At 40.5% G+C, this 21,490-nt stretch overlaps 1 protein-coding gene across 1 annotated transcript in view; it reads left to right on the top strand.

Moving 5' to 3' along the window:
• Positions 1-21,490, top strand: part of LPAR1 (lysophosphatidic acid receptor 1) — a 67,024-nt gene that overhangs the window by 24,606 nt on the left and 20,928 nt on the right. Inside the window, exon 3 of the mRNA XM_063129194.1 lies at positions 4,915-5,662. Coding sequence (XP_062985264.1) covers positions 4,915-5,662 — 748 coding nt within the window. The remainder of the gene's footprint in view (positions 1-4,914; positions 5,663-21,490) is intronic.

Genomic DNA, 21,490 nt, shown 5'->3' with positions numbered 1-21,490 from the left:
AAAAAATCCTTCTGCATAGAACATTTACCCTTTTACCATATTTTAAATTGTATTTTAACGGAAATAATTGTTTGCCTTCAGTTCCTGATCATCTTTGCTCGATCACAACTGAAGGAAGGTAGAAAGCTATGCCCTTGTTAGTCTAGTACAAAATAAATTTTTATATGTTATATTTTCTTTTATTTTTTTAATAGTGATTTTTATTGTTTCAAACATCACAGACATACATACCACAAGATCATTACATAAAATACAAACAAAAAATACACATGAAAATACCAAAAAAATAAATAAATCTAAGTACACATGTGTTATATTTTCTTGAACAGTCTGTATTTATTCCTCTAGCGTGGAAGTTATTCTATTTTGGCATCTTGTTTCAGGATCAAGTTACATATTACAGTCAAATGTGTGATAAGCTTTTTTCAAAAGCCATTTCAGAGCTTCAGAGCAGAGAAGTGGTGGATGTCCTTAAAGCTTAATCCTCCTGTCATATCCCCAGTCCAAAGCCCATTCAATCACCACAGCATTGCCTTTGTGGGTTTAAATTGGTAAGCATGCATTTGAAACCCTGTGAGATGAAAGCCTTTGGGGTTGAGGAGTGATTTGAAGTGGAGAAAATGGTGGACGCAAAAACGGTTAAGTGCCATTTCTCCACCATCACACCTTCCCAAAGTGGTTTTTAAAACACAAAAAGGCCCATCGGTATTGTCACAACTTTTTTCTGCTGGAATATAATTAGTTGTACTAGTAATATTTATAAAATCTTAATGTCTGATTATTTGGGCTACCCATGGTTATGATGCAGACAAGCTAGCACTTGCTTACAACTGCAATAACACTGATACAGTTAATTGGTTTTAAAACTCTTTAATAAAGTTATTAGGTGGTCTGTGGCTTAATATTTTCAATGAAAAATGTTGTCAGGTTTTATGGAGCCTTTCTGTATATATTTTGTCTCGAGCAGCAGAACTGAGATTCTGTGCTATACAAACTACCCTATTTCTTCGATCCTAAGACACACTTTTTTCCCCATATAAACATCTCTAAAAATGGGGTGCGTCTTAGAATTGCAAGTGTGTCTTAGGGTTTTTTTTTCTGTTGGTGGTACTGAAATTAGTGTGTGTCTTACAATCGAAGAAATACGGTAGTATAATATGTCTGCGGACAAGTCAGTCTGATAAGATAATTATGGGGTTAAGCATTTTAGGATCTCAAGATAATTATGGGGTTAAGCATTTTAGGGTCTCAAAAGTTATGTTTTAATGAATTTACAAAACCCCTCAGAGAAATCAAGAAATTAAAATGGATTTTCGTATTCCACCCCCACCCACTCTCACACGCACCACCTCCTGTGTATAACTTGAGGGAAAATGACCAGGAGGCAGAACTGTCTGCTAACTTAGTTCTTGTGCCAAACTTCTGTAGTATAATTTAAGTAGAGAAATGTTAGTATAAGGCTCTTGGGTAAAGTGAGAAGAAGCTATCCTAGGCAAACATCCTGGCGTTATCCAAAAGCTATAAACATATATTCCATTAGCTAGCATCCAGAATTTAGGTCTGGAAACTTGTCTTCTCTCTCCAAGTTTTTTTTTTTTTTTTTAATAATAAAAAATCCCATTCAGAAAGGAAAAAAAGTTTTTATCTCACTCCAGTTATTTCAGGCTACAAAATAGATTTCTGTTAAAATCCAAGTTAGTGTACCATTTCTGCTAAACGAAAATTCAGAGGTTGCACATTGTCTAAAGCTTATCAAAACATTGGGGAACTATAATCCAGTATTCTCACATCGCAGCTCTTAAATTCTATTCACCTATTTGTTACAGTATCCTATTTACCAGCACTTGAAATAATCCAGCATATGGAGCACATAACTGCTTGTCAGTGACACCAGCTTTAGGGAGCTGATGCCAAAAGATGGACAAATAATATTACGGTACAGAGTGTATGAGAAGAACGGGACAGAGGGGGTTCCACAAAATGAAATTTTCGTATTGTCCAAAGCCACAATTTATACAGCATAAGGTTTACTGGTAAAACCAGGAGGACTTTACGTCTCTAGCACCCAAGTTATAGTTCCCCTCGTTTTCTATAAATATTAGCTATAAACAGGGCCAGCCCTATTATTAGGCAGAGTGAGGCATTCACCTCTGGTGGCAGTTGCTGGGTGGTATGCCAGGGGCCACAGCTGCTGCCCCTTGCTATTCCCTTCTGTTGGCAAACAGAGCTGCATGTGCCACTAAGATAGCCTGTTGCCCTCAGGTGCAGTGGAGCATGCATTCCCTTATCACAGTAAGATTCACTTGCCAGTCTGTCAGAACAGCTTTAGGTGGCAATGGGGGTTAGGGGATATCTTCTCCTTCACTTCAAAGAGCAAAATGTGCTGGGCCTTCCCTGGCCATAAATTGATAACATGGAAGACAGTTAACAGCAAATTCAATTAAATACATTTTGTGATCAGGAGTTTAACAGCTTGGCACATGCTTCAGGATAAAATTTGTGGCTTATAATTAGCTTTGTAAACAAACAGGCAGCATTGTGTGCTTGTAATATACTTAGTTTGAGCCTTTCAGATAATTTCCATTGTCTGTTACGGAGGAGCAGTGATGGATTGCACATTCCTAAGTCCACCTGTTGACTTTTCAGCTATTGACTTTCTAAAAGGGAAATTGCAGCTGATGGTACAGAATGAATAACAGGAGTTGCAAAGTTATGTGGATGTTCCTACTACAAATACTAATTTTGCGAAGATTTCATGTTCTGTTTAATAGTTTTCAGACATTAGAAATGAAATCCATAGGCATTCATAACTTTATTAGGAGATATCCTTTATGCTTTAGCTTCTCTACATAATTAAGAACATATGGCAACATACCTAAGCATCAGTGCGCATAACTACATTACAGACACAAACTAGTTTAGCAGTTGTTCTCTCTCCCTAGAGAATCCTTGGGACTGTAATTCTGTAAGGGAGCCTGGGGATCACTGACAGATAATGCTCAGCGATTTTATTAAACTACAGTTCTCAGCATTCTTTGGGAGGTGCCTCAACGCATAAACTGGAATAAAAGCAAACTAGGAGTGCTTCCAGATAGAGGGCTCCTAGCACTACTAATCAAAGGACATTGTGCAGCTATTCTGTCCTTAATGGATTTTTTTTGTGGAAAGAAAAAGGATGGGAGTGATAGAAAAACACACAAGTGAAAGATGTCTGGGGCCCCCATAAAGTTCAATGAATGAGGCAGGACAATTGCATAATAAAAGCTTTGTCCAGAAGCACTCTAAGTTTTTTCTGCAGCTATATCGTAAGGTGCTCAAGTGATACAACAAACACAATTTTGGTCTAAAGCTCCATTTTCTATTTCTTGTTCTGTGCCTTGTAATATTTACCAAATCATAGCTTAGAACACAGCTTAGAAAACAAGGCAGGAAGTTACTTAATTATCTATTTTATCTGTTAATTAATTTGTTACTTACACAGGTATCTTCTGTTGTTTTTACTTTAATGCTATACATTAACTATAAAGAAGGGTGAGCTTCCCCAAAATGAGGTGAGCTTTTTTTAAAAAATAAATAAATAAATACAAGTATTTTCCAAGACAATCTGACTTTTGGTCGCTCAGCACCTTCCCTTCCATTTAAGGATAACTAACCAGGTCAATTGCAGTGGGAGCAGCAGCTGAGGCTCATGGGGAAACAAAATGAGGCAGACCTGTCTATCCACTATCTCCAGTGCCCTGAATAGGGCAGGACGAAATGCTCTTGGGACATATTTTCCCAAGGGTTTCTGCCATGCCAAGAACTACGAGCTTTTCTACACAAGGCATTTATTGTGTACCCATCATTCCCAACTCACAGTTGTTTACAGGTACTTGAGACACTATTGTGACCCTTCCATTTCACTTCTTTTTAAACAGCACTTTTGGCAAGTTTTTGTTTTGTTTTTAGAGTAGGGAATATGCAGCATTATTTAAAGAAAGTGAAAGAAAATACTATTTCCACTTGTGTATTTGCGCTAATGTGCTATAACGCAGTGCCACCTAGGGATTATGTAGCAGAAAAGTAGGAAAGAAAATACTCTTTGCGTAGTGGTTGGATCTCAGTTCTGTGACAAAACAAAAGTAGGTAACCTTGGATTAACAGCCTTGTGTAGAGAAGCTCTGTATTTCCCAAAGCCCATTGGGGTGATCCCAGGAAAATGGAGGGATCACCCCTGCCTGCTCCCGGGATCCCCTGTGTGGCATTTGGATGCACAGGAACAATCCAGGGACGATCCTGGGGGTGGGGAAGTTAGGTGTAGAAATGGCCTAGGTCTTTTGTTCCAGGTACACAGATCTCCTTTCTTCCCTCTCCACTTTCACCACCACAACTCCTACCACTGTCAGCTCTATAAATTAACTTTAAAGGAGAGAGAGGACAGCAGATTGAAATGGGACAGGAGACTGGTGGGGAGGGAAGCTGGCAATTCTTCTCCAGTTCAGATTTTCATTTGTGGGGTTAGTAGTGCTTTATTTGAGGTGAAACCTGAGTCCAAAGAGCTTACCAGGATTCCTATTCACTACAGATTCTTATTATGGGAGCACCTTAATATTACATGGGGGAAATGGTAATTTTGAAATGGGTGCCAATAACTACAGAATTGGCATATTCTTTGCTCCTGCTATCTCTCTGTTAAATTGGACAAACTTTGCTTCATCGCAGAAGAGCTGCATTGTCATTTTCCAGGATTTTTTATAACCATAATTTTAATGCAGGCTTACAATGTAATTACAGTGTGGAAGATCCATGTCTCTCCTCCCCCCCTTTGTTTTTTGCTTTCAGTTGCCTCTTCTAGAGTCGCTGTGTGTGTTTTTCTGACACTGCAGTACTTCCACATTCTAACTTCTAATTCTGCTTTGTGTTGTTCCTTTCCAGTCCACAGCCATGAGCGAACCTCAGTGCTACTACAACGAAACCATTGCCTTCTTTTATAACAGAAGTGGGAAATATTTAGCCACTGAGTGGAACACTGTGAGCAAGCTTGTGATGGGCCTCGGGATTACAGTATGTGTCTTCATCATGCTCGCCAACCTCCTCGTTATGGTGGCTATCTACGTCAACCGGCGTTTTCACTTTCCTATTTATTACCTAATGGCTAATTTAGCCGCTGCTGACTTCTTTGCAGGGCTGGCATATTTTTACCTGATGTTTAACACGGGACCCAACACTAGAAGATTGACTGTAAGCACCTGGCTCCTTCGTCAGGGTCTCATTGACACTAGCCTGACAGCCTCTGTTGCCAACTTGCTAGCCATTGCCATTGAAAGGCACATCACAGTTTTCCGCATGCAGCTACATACACGGATGAGTAATCGGCGAGTGGTGGTGGTAATTGTTGTCATCTGGACTATGGCCATTGTCATGGGGGCCATACCAAGTGTGGGCTGGAATTGCATCTGTGACCTCGCTCACTGTTCCAACATGGCACCACTCTATAGTGACTCCTACTTGGTCTTCTGGGCTGTTTTCAACCTAGTCACCTTTGTAGTCATGGTGGTCTTGTATGCTCATATCTTTGGGTATGTGCGCCAGAGGACTATGAGAATGTCTAGGCATAGTTCTGGACCACGTAGGAATCGGGACACCATGATGAGTCTTCTGAAGACTGTGGTCATTGTGCTTGGTGAGTATTGGTGACAGTTTTTTTCCCTTCACAGATATCCCAATGGAACATCATTCAGTCCTTGCTGGGAAGATGAAAAGACTTGTTTCCCCCATCCTACCCCACACCTTTTGCAGTATTGTATTTCATGGAAATACTGCATAGTAAAAGTGTTTTATATTGTAAAATCTTCCTCTGGAGACATGCATGTTGACACGTACACAGAAATATTTCCCATTTCCATAGTGCTGCCTTCAGTGACTTCCAAGTTGTAGGCTGCTCTCTGTGATGAATAACTTGTGTTCTGTGTGTTTCTGTTTTTAGATACTGCTTTAATCAAAACTTAGCCACTCTGTTCTAAATTATGCAAGTTCCAGAGTTACCTTTTTTCTTTTCCTAGTGGTATTATCAGCCATCAAAGCCAGCCCTAAACTTATTTCTCTATAAGCACTGAGATGAAGTAATTTGAGAACCTTCTTTCTGCCCCTTGCATGATATCTCACAAGTGTGGGAGCCTCTGCAGTGATGCTGGTGTGGGATGGACCCATGTCATGGAGTCTTCCCATACGAGCTCAGATTTCTGATGCTGCTGGAGCATGGAAAGGGGGCACCTTGCAATGGCTTCCTCCCTGCTGAGGTCACATTGGAAGAAACACATAACTTTTGGGGCATAAGAGAGGCAGTTCCACATGCAGTATTTAAGGATATTGATTAGGACTCATATCAAAACAATAAAACAAGAGACAAGGGACAAATTTTGCTTATTAGTTAATATCTAGTGTGCACAACTAAGAATGTCCTGGCAGCAGTAAAATCGTTGGCTATTATTCAGCATCTTTCTCTTTTATTCTGTTGATTCAATAAAAATACAAGCACAGTCTGAATTTTGGGTGTATATTCTGACAACTAAGGAAACCTCCTTTCCATATCATTGCTGAAAACAGAACAAAGGCTGTGTGTGTTGGTTAGTGTTAGTTATACCTAACATCACTGTAGTAACTTTTATATTGTTTTGATAGTAATAGTTAGGCTAGCAGCCAGCACGTGCTGTGACTTTCTGAATATTTAAACACACAATATAGATCTTTCATTCTTCACTCTCTCCTTGATGCATAAAAATTTACATGGAGAAATTTTCCTTAGAAAACTCTTTTCTGTTTCAGTAAATTAGAAGTTCCCCCTTTTTATTACATTATTGCTTTACCTCTACCTATAAAGCTGAAAGTATGTGTGTGAGTTTGTGTGTCCGGAAAGGTTTATCTACTTCCTGATGAGGTAGAAGCTTGAAATTTTTGAGGCTGGTAGGGCTTCCTGTACAAAGTTCAAACATAAAGAATAAAATAAAATAATTTTGCCTTGTGGGATGTGGAACTCACTATGCTATATTGACTGTAGCAAATGATTACTGTTTGATACTTGTTTGGAGATGGAATAACTCTTGAGAACACTAATTAAAATACTTTATTCGCAATGTATTTAGATCAGAGTGTTCCGCAGTTTACTACATTTTGGAAATAAATCTGCCACAGGATTCTTTATATATTACCATACATTACTATGGAGTTAAATTAATATGGAGTTAAATTCATACATTACTATCAAAGTAAATTCACTTCAATGTGGTGCATTTTCTGCCATCTTTGTCCAGTGGATTCAGAATCTGAGTTTGGTGAGAGGAAGGACTCTGTTTGGGGAAGTGCCCTACTCCCAGGTTTTGGGGTTCCCCCCACACCATAGTTTACACCATTCAGCAGGGGCTCCTGACTCTCTGTAAAGCAGTTCCAAGGGACTGGGAGGGGCTACTGTGGGAATGAAGGGACAGGGAAGTCCGCTTCCACCATCACTGTTCATCCAACCCCTCATGGTTAGTATCAGTTATTTTACAAAAGTGCCAGAAACATTGCTCTGTGTGTGATTCTAAAGTTGACTTCTTCATAGAATCATAGAATAGCAGAGTTGGAAGGGGCCTACAAGGCCATCGAGTCCAACCCCCTGCTCAATGCAGGAATCCAGCTTAAAGCATCCTTGACAGATGGTTGTCCAGCTGCCTCTTGAAGGCCGCTAGTGTGGGAGAGCCCACAACCTCCCTAGGTAAGTGATTTGGGCTGCTTTGGTTTGGGCTGCTTTGTTCTCAGCACCCAGTCCAGTTCTAAATTACTATTTTTAGGGAAAGCACTAAAGCAATTGAACTGTTGGTTTTTCCAAACAAATCCTTTTATCTATACAACACACTAGGGTAAGTTGGTGTGTTGCACTGTCAAGAGCCCCTGGATCATCAAAATAAAGCTTTCCTTTAGTAGAGGAAAGCCATGACCAAGCTGTGCCTACACCATATGCCAGGCTTCTTAACATGTAGCTGTCATCTGTACTATTGGCCATGCAAGACATTTTGAAAGCTTTAAACTTTATTATTGTTATTAAACAATTACAAATAAGGAAGCAACAAAACTGAATATAAAATGTATGAGTCGGCTAGGATACAGGTTTTGATCACAGGATTTGTGTATAAAATTAAAATATTGTGCAGAGAAAAACTACCCCTCCTCTCTCTCTCTCTCTCTCTCACACACACACACACACACACACTGCAAAGTAGTTGTACATACCCACTCTAAGAGCCATTTCAGCTAAAGTTCTGCAAACAACTCCATTGGCCACTTAAAACCCAGTTATCTTACAAAATCTCTAGATGTGCCAGACCACCCCTCAAGAACTGATTTCAGTAGGGTGAGTACTTTATCAAAGACAATTAAATCATTCAGCTAATACCCTTAATGCTGTCTACCTTGGATTGGACTGTATGTAATGTATTTATTGTGCCATGCATTATCTCAACTGAGTCAGTATCCATCTCTGTCCCCAGAAACCTCGCTCTGAGTAATTTATTTTGTTGAAATCGCTTTCCCCTTGCATAAGGAGACAGTGAGCTGGTTTGGGCCATCATATCTCAGCTTCATAAACCAAGATATGAATGATGAGTGCGCACTCAGCCCCTTTGCTTCCTTTGCAGTGGAAGTGAACAAACCTGGAACCCTTCCCTTCAATTAACTATAGTTTCCCGTTCCATCCGAACTGGGATTCTGTAGGTAATGGCTTCAGGCCAAGCCAGTTTATTAACTTCAAATCATGGCTTTCACATTCTGGCTTGTTCTGAAGCCATTAACCACACTGTCTCAATTTGGACAAAATAGGAAACTATAGGATGTGGAATTTTTTTTGGGCTCAGGGCAAGGACAGATTAGGCAGGGCCAAAACAATATGGTTGGGGCTAGATGTAATTCATTCCAATTTGGACATTTGCCCGCCAAACATACAAGGCATACCTCAGTTCTATGCATGTCTACTCAGGAATAAGCTCCAGTTGCAACAGTTTTCAAGCATACAAAGTACAACCCAATTAGAAATGGAGCACAAAATAAGAAACTAGGGCCACAGCTAGACCTAAGGTTTATCCTGGGATCATCCAGCATTCACCCCTGCCTGAGCACTGGATCCCCTGTGTGTCACCTAGATGAACAGGTTTGACCCCTGGTCGATCCAGGGATAAACCTTAGGTCTAGCTATCGCCAAAAACAGATTTTTAAAAACACAAGCCTTCAGTTTCTGCTCCTTTCAGGACCAGTTTAAATAACTCAATCATGACATCAACATGTATCATCTGTGTCAGTGTATTCACTGTAAGTAAAAAGGATTTTACAGACCTGAATGGTAAGGGTTAACCAAGCTCCTGAAATGAAGAGAGCTAATTGCATCAGCCAGGGTGTGCTGATTAGCAGCACCTGGGATGTTGCTGGTCAGGTTGAAAACCCTGTGTATATATTCTGTAGGTAATGTTCATGTTGTGGTTGGGTAGTTGATGTAGTCGGTGGTGGGTGGTTGCTAGAAAATATATTTATGATTAATTGGACCAGCAGACTCTGTGTCTTTCTTTGGACTGCAAGGAGGGAAGCGCGTACTCTGTCAGGTTATGGGCCCAGAGCTGACTTGAAAGCTCTGATTCTGTTTGAGTGGATCCACTGGTGAGCAGTGCTTAAGGCATCTTCTTGAGCTGTTGAAGGTTTTGTAACGAGGCCTGAGAACACCAAAAGATATGGAAGCCGAGGCAGCAGTTGCGGTGAGTGGAGGAATTCCTTTGAACCGACTAAATGAACATAACTACCTAACGTGGTGCATTAAAATGGAAATGTACCTCCGGAGGGAAGGTCTCTGGGATGCAGTCAGTAATCCTCCAGTAAACCCTACTGCAAGAGAGCTGAGAGCTGATGAAAAAGCTAAAGCATGTATATTTTTGGGTCTGGAAGACAGCCAACTTGTCCACATTCGTGGGTTAACAACATCCAGTGAATGCTGGAATGTTTTGCAACAGATTTATGTCCGTGACACTCCAGGCAGCAAGATTGCTTTAACCCGAAGGCTATACAAAGCTAGCTTGAAGCTGGGGGAAAGTTTATCTCAGCACTTGCAAAACATGAGAACTTTGTTTGCAGAACTGGAGGTAAGAGGAATGACTTTTTCAGAAGCAAACAAAGTATATATTATTCTAAGCTCCCTAGATGATTCCTGGAATATGATTGTTGCCAGCTTAGAATCAATGCCAGAAAGAGAGCTTACTTTGCATTATCTTACTGGGAGGCTTCTCGAAGAGGAGCAGAAACGGACTGATAAAGCACAGGAATGTGCCCGTGCAAAAATAAGCTTGCGAGGAAAAAAAGACATGGAGGAGGCAGCGACCAGCGGAGGAGTAGAGAGAGCTCTGGCTGTAAAGCGTTGCTACAGATGTGGATCAACACGGCATCTGAAAAGAAATTGTATGGCTCAGCTGCAAGAAGGGGCTGAGAAACCCAGGAACCAGCGATTAACAAGAGGCAAACGTCAGCAGTTTGTTTCAGTGGTGAGAGCAGTTGATGAGCTGCAAAAGGAAACCTGGCTCCTAGACTCTGGATCCAGCCAGCATATCTCCAACAGGAAAGAAGATTTTGTGACTTTGAATCCAACTTCTAAAGACCATGTTAGTTTGGCAGATGGAAAGAAATCTGCAGTTCATGGTCAAGGGCAAGTGTTTGTGCCAAGCATGAACAAAACATTTGATGGGGTATTACTGGTGCCAGGCTTAGAGTACAATCTTTTAAGTGTTTCCTCTCTTACACAGGATGGATATTCTGTGTTATTTAAAGGAATGTATTGCAAAGTAGAAAAAAATGGAATTCTCTGTGCGAAAGGTGTGTTAAAGGACAGGCTGTATGTCATGTTACCTAAAGAAAATATCTCTGATAATGTAAATACTGCAATGTATAACAAACCAGTGCATGATAATTGTATACATTTACTTCATAGAAGGTTAGGTCATGCAAATTTCAGAGCTTTGGCCAAAATGCCTGAAATGTGTGAAGGGTTAAACATAAAACAGTGTGGCAAGTATTTGGATTGTGCTGCGTGCAAAGTATCAAAATCAAAGGCTTACCCTGTTAGTAAACAGAGTAATAGGTCAACGAAAAAACCATTTGAATTGGTGCATGCAGATTTAATTGGTCCACTGCCACAAAGCCTAGGAGGGGCAAAATATGTACTGGTAATAGTAGATGATTTTACAAGGTATGGGTTCTGCTATTTGCTCAAATCCAAAAATGAAACGTTTGAGACATTTAAAAGCTGGGTTGCTTGGGTGGAGAGGAGGTTTTCCTACAAAGTGGCTCAGTTACAAACAGATAGAGGAGGAGAGTTTCTTGCAGGTGTTTTTCAACGTTGGCTGAAGCGGCAAGGCATTTGGCATCGCAAAACAAACCCATACTCCCCCAGTGAGAATGGTGTGGCAGAACGGAGGAATGGTGTGTTACAAACCATGAAGGACTCACTGTTACAGGATTCAGGATTGTCAAAGCATTTCTGGGGGGAGGCTATCTTAACAGCGAATTATATACTGAATAGATTATGGAGTTCTGTCATGAACAACACTCCATATTATCTGCTGTTTGGAAAGAAACCAGTGTTGTCTCATTTAAGAGTATTTGGTTGTTACGCATGGGTGCATATACCAAAGGGACAAAGAAGAAAGGGTCAGCCTAAGGCAAGGAAACTGAGATTTGTTGGATACCAACCTGGTTCTAAGGCATATAGATTTGCACTTAACAATGGGAAAGTTGTAATTTCCAGGTCAGCAGAGTTTGCAGAACAGGATGGTTGGGAGAGAATACATGCAAACACAGAGATAATCATGCCACTAAGTGATAGTGAGGAGACAGAACACAGTTTGCAGCCATCACAAGAATCAGCAAAGAGTCCAGAAAAGAAAGCAGACATTCTAAGTCCTAAAGTAGAGAGAGAGGAGGGGGAAACTGAAATCTTTGTACCCAGGCGTTCTGAAAGGGCAACAAAAGGCATACCTCCAGAGCGATTCACTGTGGGGGAAGTGAGAGTGTGTCATGTAAGTTATGAACCTCAATGTTTAGAGGATGTGTTGGAATTGCCAAAAGCTGAATCTAAAAAATGGTTTGAGGCAATGGATGAGGAAATGCATTCAATGGCAAAATACAAGGTCTTTACACCAACACAGTTGCCTAAAGATCAGAAAGTAGTTGGCTGCAGATGGGTATACAAAAAGAAAGTTCTAGTGTCTGGTAAAGTAAAATACAAGGCACGTTTAGTAGCACAGGGATTTACACAAAGAAAGCACTTGAACTTTGATGAGACCTATGCACCTACTGTTAGGTCAGAGAGCGTAAGATTAGCTTTGAAATTGGCAGCATTAAAGAAATTTGAAGTCAATCATTTTGACATCACAACTGCTTACCTAAATGCAGAACTAAAGGAAAATATTTTCATGATGGAGGCTCCTGGGTATGAAAGTGGAAAAACAGGAATGGTGTATAAATTGAACAAAGCCATTTATGGTCTAAAACAGTCAGCCAGAAACTGGAATCAATGTTTAGATGAAGTTTTACAATCTCAAGGTTTTAAAAGAAGCTTGGCAGATCCATGTGTGTATACCAAGGGAACAGGAGAAAAACAAATGATTTTGTTAGCTTTTGTGGATGATCTTTGTTTGATGGCAAGTAAAAAGGAACAAATTCAAGACTTTGAAAAGGAAATTGGTAAAGAATTTCAATTGAAAGATTTGGGAAATATTAAAAACTATCTTGGAGTTGAAATTGAAAGGGCACAAGATGGCAGTTTTCTGCTAAACCAAAAACAGAAAATTGAGCAATTATTAAAAGAATATAACATGGACAATTGCAAAAGTGTCCAAACTCCAATGGTAGTAGATTTTCAAAAGAATATAGGTGAAACATATTTTCAAGACCCAGACCTTTATCAATCTATCATTGGAAGTCTGTTGTACCTGGCACAATGGTCAAGACCAGACATATCCAATGCAGTAAGCATTTTGAGTAGATTGGTGGCAAAACCCACAACAAATGCATGGCAAGCTGTAAAAAGAATAATGAGGTATTTAAAAGGCACTCAGGACAAATGCTTAAAATTAAGTTCATCAGGAACACCAAATCTGGAGTGTTACGTGGATAGTGATTATGCTGGAGACAGAAGTGATAGAAAATCTACCACTGGCATTGTGGTAACATTTGCTGATTCCATAATTGGCTGGAAAGCAAGGAAACAAAATGCAATTTCTGTTTCTACTGCTGAGGCAGAATTTGCAGCACTATCTGAACTGTGTAACGAAATAGTGTGGTTCAAACAACTGTTGATAGATGTAAATGTGCCAATTGATAAACCAATAAAAGTAAATGAAGACAGCCAAACGTGTATCCAGATGGCTAAAACTGAAAGAATGCATGCCAGGAGTAAACATGTGGATATAAAATATTGTAATGTTAGACAATCTGTAAATAATGGACTGATAGATCTGGAATACTGTGAATCAGAAAATAATGTAGCAGATCTGATGACTAAACCATTATGTGCAAAAAGGCATCAAGAGTTAATTGAGAAACTGAATATGGTAAATCACAATATGTAAACTGTTTTGTGTATGTTCATTCAGGTCAGTAAAATGGAGGGGTGTCAGTGTATTCACTGTAAGTAAAAAGGATTTTACAGACCTGAATGGTAAGGGTTAACCAAGCTCCTGAAATGAAGAGAGCTAATTGCATCAGCCAGGGTGTGCTGATTAGCAGCACCTGGGATGTTGCTGGTCAGGTTGAAAACCCTGTGTATATATTCTGTAGGTAATGTTCATGTTGTGGTTGGGTAGTTGATGTAGTCGGTGGTGGGTGGTTGCTAGAAAATATATTTATGATTAATTGGACCAGCAGACTCTGTGTCTTTCTTTGGACTGCAAGGAGGGAAGCGCGTACTCTGTCAATCTGTATATAGATGATAGTGTAATAACACATACAGCAATAGAAGCGGATAAAGACTTTGGTACAATGAACGAGCCAGGCACCATAAAGTTAACATGGAAGCAGCCAAACGTAGATGGCTGGCTTCCCTTTTTGGAAGTAGAATCAAAGACACCTGTAATTGGTCATTAGAAACAAGGTTGTACAGGAAACCTATGAAAAAAAGCACACTGATGAATGGTAATTCTGAACAGTCTGTGCTGGTGAAAAGGCAAATTGTAAAAAAGTTGATTCAGAAAGCTGTTGGGGTGTCCACAATTGATTTTTCGGAGGAATCAAAATGAAACTGGCAGAGGTTAATCATTATAGATTGCCAGTTCCAGCTGTTAAGAGTGTGTTTTCAAAATGCCATTTGTGATTGATAGGTTTGATTGGTAATTCCCAAAGATCCTTGATTACTGTTAATATCAAGACTAATATTGTTTGTACTGCCCCATAGCATTGAAACAAAATCTTGTCAAATTTCAGTTCTACAATAACAAATGCTGAACACAGGAATGTCCAATCTGTGTTGAAGGTAAAGGGACTTGTGCAATTAAGCGTGGTATTTACAAAATTGAGTGTTTAGAATGTAATGCTTTTTACATTGGTGAAGCTGGAAGATCTCTGTTGAAATGATATAAGAGCACGTGGCTGATATTCAGCATTCAGTGTTGGACCATGGACGTTTCATATGAGGGGTAAACATGCTGGTAGATCATTCTCAATTTAGTTCTCTATGCTGACAAAGGAGGAAGATTAAGGAGGCGATGCTTAATTGATGCTGTTGTTTTATTAATGCAGTTTGATTGGTGATGTTTTATTAATGTAGTTTGATTGGTTAATGCAGGTGTTGATTGTTAATCTTTGTTTCTTCTTAACATTTCTTTCTGGTCTGTTCCTGACTGGTTCTGGCTCAGTTTGTAAGTTTGTACTCTCAGTTGTGACTGAAGTTGGCGTTTTATGCCAAAATGTTTTACCTGTTTTAAAAATCTGTTTGTTTATATAGCTGATGGCTCGTTGTGCTTTGGAGTACCTTTAAATAATTACTTAGGTCAGTCAGGCTCAGCATGTCTGAAAACAGAAATATCAACCTTACTGTCAACCAAAATCTGTGGGTTTTGTTTGAACATTTGAATCACACTTTCTATATTTTGCCTCAAGTATCCCAGGCAAATTATTTCTTTAGTTAACAGAAGCATGATTGTTTGGAATCCAGCACCAGATTAGTAGATTTAAAAAATGGAAGTCATACTAGTTCCTCATTAAACTTGCAGATTTAGACCTTCAAAAATGCAATTCTAATATAGTTTATCAAACACTTGGGTTCTTCCAAATTGAAATGTTTAATAGGGTTCCGCAAATAGAAGGTTAAGCTGCCAATTATTCTTCACATTTTGAGAGTTGTCATTAAAAGAGCGAATGAATGGAAAATTCAGCATTCTGCATTGGGCATTTCTTTCTATACAGCATGAATAGCAACGTTAGCAATCTGTCTCTGCCAAGACTGCATTTCCTGATCTTGGAAAAGCTAAATAGGCCTAATATAAGCTCTCAGACATGCGTGTGGAAAAGATTACTGAATGTTTATCCGCATGTTGCATGGATTTTTCCAAATAAACTTTGGGATTTATGCATCAGTAAACCTTGTATACAATACCGTGTGGAGAAAAAGCACACAGTCTTCTCCAGTGGCCTAGCACCAGGTTGTTGCATCTGTAACTGACATGAAATGAAGTCTCTCACTGAAGGAGAGAAGGGGGGAAGAAAATATTTCTTTTAAAGGGAAAGTCTCTACAGCTAGCTCAGTAATGACATTTGATTAAAAAAAAATCTTGGAGAATTAGATTACAAGTGGCATAAGTCATATGGTGGCACCAAGGAGAACTGAAATTATATATTTAAGAAGCCTCATTGACTGACAAGTGGTAGAAAAATTAAAACACAGAGCATAAAAAGGTTATATTGACACATCCCAAATCTGATTACTGGATAAGCAGCATATTTTTCATGTCTGCTGCATGAGCATATGACAAAGTATGCCTTGGAGTATGCCAGCATGCCAAGAGAAAGCAAGCCTTGCTGCACATTTATTTTATTATTGCATTTATATCCTGCCTTTTTTCCTCCAAGGAAAGAGTACATGCAGAGTACATAATCCTCCTCTCCATTTTTATCCACCCAACAACTACCCTGTGAGGTAGGTTGGTCTGAGAGTCTGTGACTGTCCCAAAGTCACCCAGTGGGTTTCCATGGCCGAGTGAGGACTAGAACCCAGATCTCCCAACACCCAGTCCAACACTTTAGCCACTATACCACACTGGCTCCAACATGCAACAGAATGAAGAAATCTCCCTTACCACATCTAGGAACATAATCTGGAAATGTCACACGCTATCCAGCTACTCATGAGTCTTCTCCTTTCAGATATATCAAAAATTCTAGGATGCTGGGTGGGGGGGAGTCCCAGTGGCAGACAAGAAAATATCAACATGTTCAACTTCAGTCCCATTCATTTCAACAGGGTTACTCTTAAGTAGGACTACCACTGGATACAACCCTGTACTCTCAGAATTCAAGCTGCATTTACTAGTATAGAATATGGTGACACTGCAACCCTTTCAAAACAAGTGTAAACATAAATGGAAATAAGCTATACTCTAGTTATGAAGATTTGGTGTTCAGCAATGTGTTTAAGGTCAGAGGTTTAGACTTCATTTAAACCCACATCATAATTCAAGCTACTGCGCTCTCGCTCTCTCTCTCTGTCTGAATTTACTTCCTTTCTAGTATAAGGGGTGGGGAACGGTGGGATATTTCCAACATGCAGAAAAGGATTTTCATCCATCCCCCTGCACTTGTTCAAGGGCCAAACAAGAGAAGCTTGTTTATCTGCTCAGTAAATGCCTGACATTGTGCCTGCCATCTCCATACAGGCCTGCTTTGCTCCAATGGGATGGCTACCCTTTCTCCGGAGGGGGTAAAAATCTCCTCCTGATGGCATGAGTGATGTGGGATCCAATTGAGTTTCATAAGAGAGTTCATTGTTTTGACTTATGACTAAGAGGACTTGAACCTCTGGCTGGAGCAGTCGGGAGCTGGCACACTGCATCATCCCACAGAATTTCTGAAATGTTGCATCTTAGAGCAGAGTCAAAACAGAAGACACCACCCATCCCATTTCTGCTCTTTCCCCCACTCTGAGCAAAATATGTTAAACAGAAGGAAATGATTTCATAGTTTCAGCCCCTTTCTCTCTTTAACAAGGCTGCTTTTGAAATATCTAAAGTACTAGAGAACATAAAAATATTTCTCCACAGCATGCCTCTTATGCTCTGGGGTTTACATACAATTGATTTATATAGCATACTTAGGCATGAAAATGGACCTTGGTCAGGCAGTGATTCAAGTTATAATAAGAAACTTTATATTTGAAATGTGCTTTAGAACAGAAACTGTGGTGCAACATAATTGTGCTTCAAACAATCTGAAATCCTACGCATACTTCCTTGGAGCCAAGTCCCTCTGAAATTCCACGGAGTAAAATTTGATCAGGAATGAGATGTTGAAGTCATTTTTTCCCAGTTTTGCAAAGTTTCCAAAACAAATAAAAACGTGATTTGTACATTAACTTTGCAGCTCAGGAGCTGCTTACACGTGGCTGTGTCATGTGCTCCCAATGGTGTGGGAAGTAGCTATGTCCTCACTGCTAAAACTACCAATAATATGTCACAGGGGCCTGGAAACTGACAATATATTGAGACTAGCCTACATGGCAAGAACTTCCCAGCACTAGGGCATGGTGAGGGATCAGTTGCCATTGGGGAGGGATTACTCTGTGGCATTACAGTGGCAAACATAATGGCTGCATTAGGACAATCATAATTTAGCTTAATAATGTGAGGTATGAACAAAAGTGCCTACTATCAGCTTCGGCTGATATTCCAGCTGTGCCCCTTCCTAGAGTTGGAAGACCTAAAGTGCATCTGCAATGCGCTCTACATAGGACTACTATTGTGTCTAGTCCGGAAACTAAAATTAGTTCAAAATATGGTAGCCAGGTTGGTCACCAGTACACCTTGGGGTGGGGGGAACCACGTTATACCAGTTTTAAAATCTCTTCACTGACTGCCAATTAGTTTCTGAGCAAAGTATAAAGTGTTGGTTATTACCTTTAAAGCCCTACATAGTTTTGGTCCAGGCTACCTTCAGTACTGCATTCTCCCATACAATGCACACTCAGGTCCTTTGGGAAGAATCTACTTCAGTCTGCCAAAATTTGGCTGACAAGTATTACCCAGAGGACCTTCTCTTCTGCTGCTCCCAGACTGTGGAATGGCCTGCCGGAGGCGACTCGTCAACTTAACAGTCTTTTAGCATTTAAGAAAGCTATAAAGGCTGATCTATTCCGGCAGGCCTATCCTACATGTGGAATTTTAGGATGTTTTGAGAAAGTTTTTAGGATGTTTTAATAATGTATACTGTGTTTTTAATTCAGTTTTATTTATTTATTTGTTACATTTATATACTGCCCCATAGCCGAAGCTCTCTGGGCGGTTTACAAAAGTTAACTTATTGTTATACTTATTGTTGTTCCCCGCCTCGATCCAAACGGAGAGGCGGGTAAGAATTATTATTATTATTATCATCATCATCATCATCATCATCATCACCACCACCAAGACTTGTGGATGCATACGAAGCTCCTTTGCATGAGTGAGCAAACAAACCAGGAAGTCTTCTGTGGTTAATGGTTTCAGAACAAACTGTGATATGAAGCCATAGTTCAAGGTTGGCTTAATGTCCTGCCTTCTTCTGGAGGCATATACTAGTTCAGATGCAATGGGAAATTATAGTTAATTGAAGAACTCCTGGTTTTCTACTTCTGCTGTATTCAACCTATTGAATTCAGTTTCTGAGTGATATTCTGGCATACCAGTGTTGGTATACCTAGAGATTTTGGAAGATAACTGGATTTTAAGGGTTTTTAAATTACCAGTGGATTAGATCATTATTTGCTCAGCTGTAGCTAAAATGCCTCTTGGAGTGGGTATGTCCAAGTACTTTGCACTGTGTATGTGTGTGAGTGCACATGAGAGAAAAAGGAGGAGGTAGTTTTAATCTGCACAATGACCTCACTTTATACATTGTGTTATCAATACCTGTATCCCATCACTCATACATTTTATATTCTTCATTGTTTTTGTTATTGCCTCGTTTAGCATTGTTGCTAATAATAATAATAATTCAGCTTAAATCTTTCAAAATGTCTTGCCTGGCCAACAGTACAGCACAAGGACCTATATATATAACAGCTACATATTAAGGTGACTGTCATATCATGTAGGCATAGCTTGGTCATGGCTTTCCTCTGCGAAAGGAAAGCTTTATTTTTGACTAGCTGATATACCCAGCATTGCTCAGCCTCCCTAAGATATATGTCTGCGAGGTAATCATCTCAAAGTAGTAGGTCTGTGCTAGCCCTGTGAGTTAACCTTTAAACAAATTAAACTCATTTCTTTTTTTCCTCTCTCACCCTCACAACAACCCCACAAGGTAGGCCGGTCCTAGGCCTGTGAGATAATTTTAAAACAGATTAAATTAGTTTCTTTTTTCTCTCTCTCAGCCCAATGCAAACCAGGGCTGCTTTAAAGCCGTAACTCTCTATGGCCCACTCGACCATCTTGTGCTCAGGGCTCTTGGCAGGTGCCGGGAAGCCTCCGACGGCGGCTGGGTTGAATTTATTTATTTATTTATTTATTTTTATTTATTACATTTCTATACCGCCCAATAGCCGCACTGTGCTTGCCTCAGCCTGCACTTCTCGCCCACCAAGTGCTCCAGCAGGAGGCTGTACTGAAGCACCGGGGCCTGCAAGTCTGGCCAAGCCAGTCCACACTGCATGTGCAGTCATGAGGGAGCCAGCCAGCTGACTGACTGATGGTTAGCTCAGTCATTGCTGTCGGCGATGGGCCGGAGCTGCACCCTCCCGCTCCTGGTGGTGCCTAGCGAGCAAGGCAGCGGGCCCCTTCAGGCCCAGGATGGCAAGCCACTTCCAGATGATAGCCACCAAAGCCCAGTAAATCCTCCCTCCCACCCAAGGCATGCTAGGAGTTGTAGCTCCCTGAATAACATGTTAAACTTTGAACACCATCTGAGATGTGGTGGGAGGCAACTGGAGAGTGGGCCTTCTTAGTTGTGACACCCTGCTTATGGATTTATTTTTCCCAGGCAGGCTTGCCTAGTGATTACATTAATGGCTTTCCAGTGCAAAGTGGGGTTTTTTAAATTATTTTTATTTTCCAAGGCTTTTTAATTTCATGAGATTTTTATGCTACGTTTCCCCCCCCCCGTTATAACTAAACCACAACATTCCAAGTCAGATGCAGGAATTACTGAATAAAGTTTATGTTTTTTATGTGAAAGCCTGACTATACCATTGAAACAGAAGAGTGAATGGAGGAATGACTGATAGCTGAGGCTAGAATGGAATGGTGGGTGGGGTTAGTGGCAGTTGGAGAAAGTCAGATAGATGGAGAACAAAGACAGTTAGTAGTGAGAGGTCAGGAAAGTGGAAGCTGAGTTGGGATTGAGAGATAGTGACTTGGCTTCCTAACCCATACTTCATTGAAAATCAGCCACTCTACATGCCAGTACTACACTTCCCAGCATGCCTTTGGCATCTCATAGGTGCCCGTGTCCTCAGAGACATCCTCTTGTTGCCAATTCTGCTTCTCAATAGAGCATCGAGGAGTAGCATTGCCAAGTAAGGGAAGTAAGTGGCTATCAGTGGACACGCACAGCTCCGGCCAATCCTGCTGGGACTGCCTTGGCCTGTACTTCTCACCCATCAAGTTCTCCATCAGGAACTTGTACTGAAGGGCCAATGATATTAGGACAGAGTGCCTTTGAGGATGTTCAGATCCTCAAAGTCACAATTACGATTTTAAAACCAAGCAGACGTCGGGAGGAGGCACTGCAAATGGATTCAGCCCATTTATGTGGGTTGTTTCCTTTTATGTGGAATTGCGTTGACTGCTCGAGACCAAACTTTGGAGTCGGGGTTGTGAAAGACATGCAGCGGCAACCCACCCATGTATTCACAATGGCCACCAAAGGCCAATAAGTCTGGCCTCCCGCCCAAGGCATGCTAGGAGTTCCACCCAAGGCATACTGGGAGTTGTAGGTGTAAGCCTTGGTTTTTATTAAATTGTTTTTAAAAAAATACTTAAAACCCAAAATTCTGTGTTTTTTTTCTTGTACATTGTACAACCAGACATATCAGCCTGTTAAAGTTTCTAACTCATCTGGAAGTGGGTAAGCATTGCACACACATACTTTCCGCTTTATAGGTAGAGATGATTCAGTGCAACAGACCAACTAAAGGGATTGTTCAATAGCGAAGATACACTTTGCAATTTGGAACCACCTTCCTCCCCCCGCCACCGCGCCCCACTCAGTGTTTTCTGCTCTTCATCTTGTCCCTGCTGAAATAATGCTGACATAAAGACCA

Source organism: Elgaria multicarinata, chromosome 6, assembly GCF_023053635.1.
Source record: "Elgaria multicarinata webbii isolate HBS135686 ecotype San Diego chromosome 6, rElgMul1.1.pri, whole genome shotgun sequence".
Lineage (NCBI taxonomy): Eukaryota > Metazoa > Chordata > Lepidosauria > Squamata > Anguidae > Elgaria > Elgaria multicarinata.
Note: the sequence above shows the minus strand (reverse complement) of the source record. Positions and strands in the feature narration are given on the sequence as shown.